The sequence below is a fragment of the Tamandua tetradactyla genome, chromosome 16, assembly GCF_023851605.1.
Source record: "Tamandua tetradactyla isolate mTamTet1 chromosome 16, mTamTet1.pri, whole genome shotgun sequence".
In the NCBI taxonomy this organism is placed as follows: domain Eukaryota; kingdom Metazoa; phylum Chordata; class Mammalia; order Pilosa; family Myrmecophagidae; genus Tamandua; species Tamandua tetradactyla.
In genome coordinates, this window is record NC_135342.1 from 13,250,312 (window position 1) to 13,260,555 (window position 10,244).

Consider the following 10,244-nt stretch of genomic DNA (forward strand, 5'->3'; position numbering starts at 1 on the left):
CCGCGGTGGCTCAGCGGGCAAGAGTGCTTGCCTGCCATGCCGGAGGACCCCGGTTCGATTCCCGGCCCCAGCCCATGTAAAAAACAAACAAAATATAATAAAACAAGAAAATGTTTAAAGATGTTTCCCTTTCTTCCTCCCTTCCTTCCTTCCATCCTTCCTTCCTTCTCTCTGTCTTTCCTTCCCTTCCTCCCTCAAAAAGAAAAAAATTTTAAAAAAAAAAGTGTCTGTGGCGGCCAATCACGTACAAAGAGAGAGCAGGGCTCATGTTTCACATCTCTAAGCTTCCATTTTACATGTGAATTTAGAGGTAAGTTATGCATCTGTACCTGGGCACAGGTGTGCAGGGAGCCACGAGCCACACTGTCTAACGTCCAGGGTGATGGGTGGAAGGAAACGTCCTCTAGACCGTGCGGAGCCTGAGATGTTTCTTCTCCACCTAAATTTAGGATTCCTTTGTAATTATCCCTCTCGCTGTCACACCTAGAGTCACCCCCAGCCACCTCTCACCTCTCCCGGCCATGAAGTCCTCCCAGGAAATGATTTTCAGAACTCGCCCGGCTCCTGCCAATTGTGCTGGGGAATATTCGAGCTTACGCGTGGCCCTCGGAGAGACCACGTCCTTTCTCAGAAATTTCCCCAACCCAGTGGTTCTCAAACTTGAGCCTGCATCAGAATCACCTGGAGGCTTGTGAAAACACAGATTCCCGGGCCCCACCCTAGCGTTGTATCTTCGGTGGGGCTGGAAGGGTGAGGGTGGAGCCTGAAAACTTCCATTTCTCCCAAGTTCCCAGGTGTGCTGAGTCTGCCCTCATTCTCAGCTGCTCTAAATAATGCCCCCCCTTGCCAAGAAATAAAAGGATTTAAAAGTGATTGGTCTACAGCCTCCAGGTGGGTCCCTAGTCCAGCTAAGTCCTGAAACCTAGAGGGCCCAGCCTCTCCAGAACATCAGATAGTTCCATCTCCCTACCCCATATTAGTGACACACCCATCCAACTTGAAAAAGTTAGAATGGCCATAGCCCAAACACCCCTAAAGAGAGGGATAGAAAGATCAAAGGTGATGGTGGAGTTATACAGTGAAGATAGGATTTAACAAGTGAATATGATTGCTGAATCATTCAATTGATATCTCTTTTAGTCTCCAGTATCTTAGAGCAGCTAGAAGTAAGAACCTAAAATTGTGGAATTGTAACCCATGTCAAACAGTTGGAATTAAAATGTTACCCAAAACTGGAAGGACCAGTTATCTAATCTTCTCTCCTACTTCTGGGAGAGGAGCTCAGTGTCCCTTATCAGTCTGGGGACAAATCTTTTAGCTTCACATCAAGACATGGTGAAATAAAAGCTGTGTACCGTTAAGGAATTAAAATGATTAAAGCTTGGAAATTTTTTCAAAAAGTGGTTGGTGTTATTATTTATTGTTAAATTATTAGAAATAATCTGCACCTTGCTTTGAGTGGTGATTACCTGTATGGATTCATATACAAAATGCATGAAGTTGTACAAAAACAATATGTGTGCCCTACCATACATAAATCATGCCTCAATAAAAATAGGTAGAAGTAATGATAAATAAACCAATGGTTGAAATGTAGTTAATTCCCACTTTCACTGAAATCCCCTTAAATAAGATATGTGCTGAGAAGTTGAAAGATTTAAAAAAGGGTTTGGACTTTTCTTCCCTCTCCTTCCTCTTTCCATTAATACGATAACACCAGCAGTTTATTTCATTAAAATACATTTTTAAATAATCTTAACTCATTTTTGTTTATGCTGCAATATCTCCATATAAAATCTTAATGCAATAAAGCCATTTTAAATTGTTTGCGCCTATTATTACTAATAAAATAATGTAGTCATTGCTGAGAATGTAATTGGTTTAAAAAGGCATCCAAATAACAGTAACTGGTTGTCCTTGTGCTGAATCTTTCCCAACAAAATGCTAGTCAATGAAAAAGACCTTAAAATGTTGAAGGCCTTACCATAATCACAATCAGCAGCATTATTATAAAGTTAAGAAGGAAACATAGGTTAATTAGTTATAGAATTCTAAACTATTATACTTATTGAATGGATATAGTGATCCCCAGGAAATTAGTTTGCTAGAAGACAGCAAAACCGCTCTTTGAATGCAATGCTTACAAATAAAATTCCCACCAAGAAAGAGAATTTTAAAGAAGCCAGGTCTGTTATTATTAATAAAGAAATAAGACAGATCCACGAGATTATCATTTAATTAAATGTCAAAGGATTAATTTAACGAATAGTCCCTTTTTAAAGAAATCTCTCTGAATAAAATACCTGCAAAAATAAAAGGACTTTAAATCAATGTACATTATTGTCATTGGTATTATAATTATTACTACCAGATTAACATAGCAGCCATTGTTCCATAACTATTTAGTATTAATTGCATTATATTAAGTATATGGTAATCATAGCTAAAAGTTTAAAAATATCTCAAAATCACATTAACTGGCTGTCCCTTTCATGCAAATCCTTATCAATAAAATGCCTGCCATGGCCAGTTACCCAAGCTGCAGCGTCCCCCCCCAGAAGCTTCGAAAAACTGGCAAAACGGGTCATTTACAGCAAAACCCCCAAAACAGTTAACAGGTTGCAGTAACTACGCAGGAGTTAAATCAAGAAAGCACAGCTTTAAATCCTGTGTAAGCTGATGGCCTGGATGGTGTGGAGCCAGGCCGTGCTCGCGTTGGGGGTCCCTGGAGCTATTCTGGAGGAAGCAGAGAACCTCTGTGCGCTTCCTGGGGTGTCTGATTCTAACCTGGGGCGCTGACCCTTCACGCATCTTTAACATGCCTTTTTGTGGCATCTCTTGGTGGACATTTCCAGGAGTGGAATTTCTGCCTCGGAAGATATGTGTACATTAGGATTTAGTAGAAACTACCAAACTGTTTTCCAGCCTTGTTCCAAATTAAACCAGGAGCTATTGCATGTCTGTTCCAGGTTAATATTTTCTATCTGGTTTGAGCTTAAATTACCCCAGTGGAAGCAAACGGTAATGGGACCTCTGTATCTTCCCCCTGCCTTTCTCCCACTTGAATGTGAAGGGTCCAGCCCCATTCCACAACCCGGAGATTCCCTGAGTGGCCCCAGCTTGCCTAAGTGGCCCGTGAGGAACCTCGGGTCCCCCTAAAAACCAGGCAGCAACCCCCCCACCCCCTCCGTGCTCCGACCACGCCTCCTGGGACGGAGCGGCGGTGTGTTGGTGCCCCCTGGCGGCCGCGCGGCCTCACAGCAGGTTCGTGCAGTTCCGCATACTTTCATCTGATCCCAACACCGCCCCTAATTCCCTTTGATGTGACAATCAAACCCGCAGTGTTTTAAAATTATTTCCCTTCGGCATTTTATTTAGAATTTCCGGAAAGAATCCGTTAACGTGGTGTTTAAAAAAAAAGTTTAACCAGCAAAATGGACGGATGCTGCATTCATTTTCTATAAAAACAGTGGTGACGCTTTAAGATTTTTCTTTTGATGGCACTTGATTTATTTAGGGAGTGTCTTCGAAAGGGACAATCAGACAACGTAAATTTGAATTCAATAACGGCAGCGTCACGTCCGGTCTCTGGAGACAATGTTTAACTGGTTTGGGGTCTGGCCTGGGCACTGGCCGCTGTCAAAGCTTCCGGGCCGATTCTCGCGTGGCAAAGTTTGAAAACCATGATTGAGAGCAGTGATTCTCAGAGGCGGGGCCCGCCGGCAGACGGGCTTCACTTAGGAACTCGTTCCAAGTGCAGAGGTGTTTCTAACACCTCTGGGTTTCTGTCTGACCCCGTTAACACCCTACTCTCCACTCCCTACAGAACTGAATTGGAAACGAGATGCAGGGATTTAGGGTAGTGCAGGTCTCCTCGGAAGGCGCACCCTGCAGGGACAGAGAAAACCTGCTAGACCTGGAGTTGGCGGGTCAGGGGGCTCTGTCTAGGTGGGGGGAGGGTCATGTGAGCAGCCTCCAGGCTAAGGTGGAGAAGATTCCAGGAAAGGTGGAGCATGGCCTTCCCCCCACCCCACCCCGCCTGGCTGAGCCAGGGCACCTAGGTGGCAGCTGGCCAACTCGGGGTCTCAGCCTCTGCATTGCTCTGAGACTCAGTTTGTTCCTGCCAGAATATAAGGCACTTCTCTTCTGTTTCCTCTGATTCCAGTCTTCTCATTCCATGATAAAATGGAGCCCTGGATGCTACAAATAGAAACTGTGATCTTGAGTCTGCCTGCCCCTGTGGACCCCAGGACACTGGTCTTCTCCTTTGTATCATCCTCCCACACTTTGTTCCTTCTGGAAATCAGGATGGCCGGTGCCTATGGATCTGAATGTATCTCCCTGGTCCCCAAATATCTAAAAATAGGTTTCATCTGTCTGTTGGTTCAGAGGCCCTACTTATGCCTTTTAGAAAATGGGCTTCTCATTCCCAGCCTCACTTTGCCCCCTCTCTCCAATCCTTACAAAACAGGCATTTCTATCCACACTGCCCCATCTCCACACCAGGACACCCAGAAAAGAATTACGCTTGAACTTAACTACCCATTCATTAGCAGTAGAGGCAAGGAATTATTTATCCTACGTCCTCCGAGTTCTTCTCATGTGTACCCTGTGGCTCAATCTAAAACGTAACTTTCCCCAGAGTAAAAATGCACACTGTGTCGTCTTTACCGTCGATGCCATGGATAGCAATGGATCTCTAAGGCTCGCCATGGAATCCACTAAAGATGGATCACCACGGATCCCCATGGATCAACAGTGATAACCATTGGCAATCTGATCGAGGGCACAAAAATCTGATACCTTTTCTTTCCTACAAGCAGAACAGAGAGAAATTCTTGTTCAGGCACTACCCTGGGGGCCACAGGTGTAGGGAAACTTGAGAGCTGCATTTAGGAAGTCGCCACCCTTCCCCTAGGGACAGTTAGAACACAGCTTGGGATTGCAAGGAGCAGCGGACAGAGTCTAGGAAAGCTTCCTGCTTGGATGGTGAAGATTTCGCGATTCAGCATGGGGGAGGAGGGTGACCCTGGGACTGCTTGCGTGAAAAGGGGAAATGGAAGTGAGAAGATAAGGGAGGAATCCTGTTCTACTTAATCCATTTACGTTCTATTCAGCTAATCACGGCAAATAGCAAATCAGCCTCCATTCATTAATAAATTAATCCATTTTCTATTCATTGATGGCTCTTGGGTACCTGGAGGGCCCCGGGGGCACCACCCTTTTTCCAGGGTGTGATTCTGAGTCTCTCAATCTCGCTGAACCATTTCCCCTCCCTGCCACCACCTTGGGCACAGGACTCCCTCGGTCTCAGCTCCCTCTCCTAGATCGGATGCACACACACAATGAGAAGGATTGATGGGGATGGGTCTTAGTGTGCTTTCCTATTTCCATCCCCTACCAGAGCCTGTCTCATAAGTAGGAAGGGCTTTTGTTATCTCCTGGTAGTTTCGCATACACACAGCCTGTCACATGTCCCCTGTCTTCCCCCCAAATATCATCTAATTCTGTCTCTGCTCTGCTGAGCCGGGCCTGGCCTAAGAGGATTAGAGTATTTACCAAACAAGATCCAGGACAGGTGTGGGGAGACACAGGGGAGCAGCAGAGAAAACAGAAAAGGGGGAGCCAGAGAAAAGCAGAAAAGGGGTGAGGGGAGCACCTATGGGCACTGGGGTGAGGAGGGAAAGGGATGAGGGAATACCAGAGTAAGGGGTGCATGCTTTATAGGAAGCAGTATTTACAGAATGGCCACGAACATTTTTGATTTTCAACCTGTGAAGTCCAAGAGAATGATCAGGTTAATTACTAGAATTAAAAAGCATAGAGCTAGGTTCCTGGATAGAAAACAAATATATCAACTGAATCCTATATAGAAGACAGAGAAAAAAAAAATGAAATGATCAGGTTAATTACTAGAATTAAAAAGCATAGAGCTAGGTTCCTGGATAGAAAACAAATATATCAACTGAATCCTATATAGAAGACAAACAGAGAAAAAAAAATGAAATGAAAAATACCATTTAAAATCCCAGGCATTAATAAGGATGAATCTTAGGAAGAACCTAAGATAAAGAGAGACCTCTATGGTTAAATAATAATGCTTTATGGAGAGTTCTTACAAAAAACCAAATGAATGGGGAGATAAATAATATTGCTAGTTTGGAAAATTCAATACCGTAAAGCTGTTAATTCCTCACCCGAAACATATATGGATTTAACGCATCCCAATTGAAATGCCAACAGGTTCCTTGGGGGAAATTCACAAACTCCTTTTAAAACTTTAGGAATGAGCCAAGAGAAGCTGAGAAATTCTTTACAAACCAGGAGGGAAGACACGCCTTCCTACATATCTTGACTTATTTTCGTTCTATTGTAATAAGTCAGCAAATCGTTGGTCCAAGGAAGTAGGGAGATTACGGGTACAACTCAGGAACACATGGCGCATTAATGGACCCTGAGAAGTAGTGAGGAATGGACGGACTACCTCTTCATTTGATATTCAGAGGACAATTGCATATTCATGAAGAAAATGAAATTGAATCCCGATTTCACACCACATCTAACAGTCAGGCATATTTAATACCTAAATGTGAAGGTAAAAGTAAAGCTTTACACTGAGAATAAGGAAGAAGTACCTTCACAAATCCTTGGGATTTGATTGTGCAGGCTTTCTTACACAAGACAGGTTAAACCAAGGAGTAAAAGAGAAAAGAAAGCTCTCAAACATTGCTCAAACTGTGCTTCTCCCAACTACCCTGCAAATTTTTTGTCACTACGTCATAATGCCTAAGAATTTTCTAATGGTTTAGCAGGGTAGTTTTCAACTCCATTTACATTTGGAATATCACTTTTATATTACTCTTTTGCATTTCACTAAAGCATCAGTCTGCCAATAGCCGGATTTTTTAAAACTGATGCACAGAAAAAGAAGTAGTGAAAAAGACAGAATTAAAATTCAACCACAGAATTATTAGCAAGCCCAAAGAGTAAAAAAATAAATATTATCCATTACTCACTTGTTGGTGTATTTTTATGCTATGAGGTTTTTAATATAAATGTATATGCTTGTCATCTTTCTTTTTTAAAAACATTTATTCTTAACAATGTATGTGACCACTTAAAATTTCTGTAAAAACATTGGATATTATAATTCAATACTATGATACTCACAATGTGTTAGACCACCACCATCCAATACAAAAACTTTTCCATCACTCGGAACAGACACTCTGCAGTAATTAATATTAACTGCCCATTTCTACCTCCACCCCCAGCCCCTGGAAACCTGTGGACTAGCTTGACCAAAGGGCACCAAAAAACAAAAAAAGGCAAGCCACAAAATGGGAAAAGTGCAACATATTAATCGATGAATCTGATGTGAAAAAGTCATGAAAATAGGTAAAGAATCCCATCAAACAGAAAATGGGCAAAAACACCTAAACAGACAGACACCTTACGTGAAGGCCGGATTAACCAGTGAGAAACGCTCAACCTACTATCATCAGGGAAATGAACATGAAACCACAACGAAGGCCCAGACCAGCAGATCACAGACGTTAGAAAGTCTCACAATCCTAAGTGTCCGCGAGGACGCTGGCCAGCAGGAGTGCTGTGGTTGCAAACCGGTCCCTGCCTTTTCCGCAGCTCTTGGCAGCATTGCTCAGCCAGCGGGCAAATGGTGAGAGGAGAAGCAAGCGAGTGGGACGGTAAATGATGCCACATTCAGGTTGTGCAAGAGAGGCCGACGACAAAACCCACCACCCCCAGTGACGGGCAACACAGCGGGGGCAGCTCGAGGGGCCTGTCCCCTTGTCCCCGGGGGTCCCCACGCCCCTGCAGGACATTGCAGGCACGACCCCCCTACAAATTCAGTGATGTCTTGGTGCACAGACCCTTTCCTGCACAAAGTCAGAAGCCCCTTGGTATCCAGAGGTCGTGGGGATAGGGGAAAACTCCACGTAGGGGTTTAGGGGTTCCAGGAGCTCTGTGAAGTCGGGGAAGAGCTCAGGGTCTGTCGACGAGCCCGAGTCGTAGGGGTCCTGAGCCCAGGAGGGGCCGGGCGCAGGCTGAGTGCTCTGCAGGGCGCCCTGCGCAGGGGTCCCCCAGGAGGGGCCCTGGCTGGAGACACCGGGTGCTGCTGGTGCGAAGATTCCCGAGGGGTTGGGCCGAGGGAGGCTGCGGACACCTGCCCCCCCAGGGAATTCGGGACCCGCAGGGGCAGGGGCAGGGCCCCCAGCATAGGAGCCGGGTGCGCCCGGGGCTCCCGGTCGCCCGCCCAGCTGCCCAGGTGGTCGCTGCCCCTGCTGCTCCAGCCGCATCTGTCGGAAGTGTTTGGCGCGGCGGTTCTTGAACCACACCTGGAGGGGGGAACAGAGGCGGCGTGAGGCGCTGTGCAAAGGGAGGGGCCTGGCGCACCCGCTCCGCGCGGGAATGGGGGACCTCCGGTGGGAGGCGCGGGAAGGAAGCACCCGCCGCGCCGGGTACCCCCACCAGGCTCGCCCCCGCCCCCAGCCCCAGTTAGAGGGACCCTGCGGTTCAGAGGGCCGAGGGGGCGCGGGGGAAGGGCGCGTGCAGGAGGGGCAGGGCCTGGGCACCCAGGAGCCGAGGAGCCCAGGGAGGGCTCCGCCCCATGGGGCCCCAGGCTGAGAGGGGAGCCCAGAGCTCTGGGGACCGGGCGACCCCGCCGGGCCCACCGCGTGACCAGGTTCGTGGCCGCCCAGGGCTGATGCGGAGCTGGGGACCCCGGGCCTGGTTCCCAGGTCGCCCGACCCTGGCGAGTACTCGGTCCCTGGGCCTCAGCGCTCCCCGCCTGCAGCAGGGGGTGGGGGTGGCACGGCTGGGCGCCTGGGAAGGAAGGACCCGGGGTCGTGGGGGGCGGGGGGCAGGACAGACCTGCACTTGGTGCTCGTTTAGGTGAAGCCTGACCGCCAGGGCCTTGCGCTCCTCATAGGCTGGGTACTTGCAGTTGGCAAAATGGCTCTCCAGCTCCTGCTGCTCCTGCCTGCTGTAGACGGTGCGTTCCTGCCGCCGCCTCCGCAGGGGGGCTGAGGATGCCGAGGGGTCTGCGGCAGGATAACGAGGTCAGAAGGGCCCTGCAGACGGCGCCCCACCCCACCCGCCACCCAGGGACCCCTCTCCCCCTCCCCACGGTGCCCTTGCGAGCAGGCCCGGAGCTCAGGCCCGGGGCAAGGGAGACCCCGGCTCTGTCTGGGCCTCCGTGTCCACATCTTTGAGGTGGGGTGACAGAGGTCCCTCTGTTATTTCAGGGTCACAGCCGAGGGCTGCTGAGACCTCAGCCTGCTCCCCTACGCCCCCCAGGCCGACGCGCGTCTATGCGCAGCCCTCTGCTCGCCCCCGCCGCCTGATTTCATTTCGTTCCTCGGAAAACCACGATTCCTCCCACTTGGCAGCGCAGGAAGCCGTGAGGCTTCAATCCGTCTCTGCGCCCAGAGGGGCCCTCCCCGACCTTCGCCCCGACCTCCCACCTCGGCCCCTCCACCGTGGGCCCCGGCGGCTCCCAGACCGCGCTCCGCAGGCCGCTTCTGACTCACCCATGAGATGCTGAGGCTCCTGCACCCGCCCTCCTGACCTGTCCTCGGCGTCTGAGCCTCTGCCCACAAGGCCTGGGGTTTAAGTCCCAGCCTTCACGCTGTGCCCGCCCTGACCCACCCTGGTCGTCGGGCCGAGACCCTCCCACTTCCAGCTCCACCCTGCAGCCCCTGCCCCTCCCCCTGCCCCAGGGTTGATGAATTCTTTCTTTACTGAGCAGCTACTACCTCCGTGGCCTGTGCTGGGAGCTGGGTAAACCCAGGGGCCGAGCGTTTCTCACCCAGGCGGAGCCCACTTCCTGAGGCACCGAGCATGTAGGGTCCCCATCTCAGGGGACGCACCTGCAGCCAGGCCTCAGGAGTCATCCTTGATTCCAGGACCTGCCTGGTTCCTCACCCCTTTCCCTCGGCGGGTCCTGGGGCTCTGCTCTCTCAGCTCAAGGCAGTTTCCACCCCTCCCCAGCTCCCTGGCTGCCTGCCGGGGCCCAGCCACCAGCCTGTCCTGGGAGAACTACCTTTCCTTCCTTCTCTCTCTCTCTACTTTTTACTTTGAAGTTATTCCAAACCTACAGGACAGTTGCAAAGTAATAGAAAACTCATACCGAGAAATCCAACGCTCCCCACCCCCGCCCCAGATACCAGTACCTACCAACTTTGAACGTTTTGCCACATTTGCTGTGCCATTCTGCTTCCTTC

The 10,244-nt window shown here is 49.2% G+C and overlaps 1 protein-coding gene across 1 annotated transcript; it reads right to left on the minus strand.

The window, feature by feature from the left end:
• Positions 1 to 7,380: 7,380 nt before the first annotated feature.
• Positions 7,381 to 9,914, minus strand: LOC143658309 (tetrapeptide repeat homeobox protein 2-like). The gene is made up of 4 exons (XM_077130458.1): positions 9,830 to 9,914; positions 9,552 to 9,623; positions 8,893 to 9,062; positions 7,381 to 8,357 (listed from the first exon to the last, which is right to left on the minus strand). The coding sequence occupies exons 1-4, from the start codon at positions 9,912 to 9,914 to the stop codon at positions 7,869 to 7,871; spliced, it is 816 nt and encodes a 271-aa protein (XP_076986573.1). The 3' UTR covers positions 7,381 to 7,868.
• Positions 9,915 to 10,244: the final 330 nt, after the last annotated feature.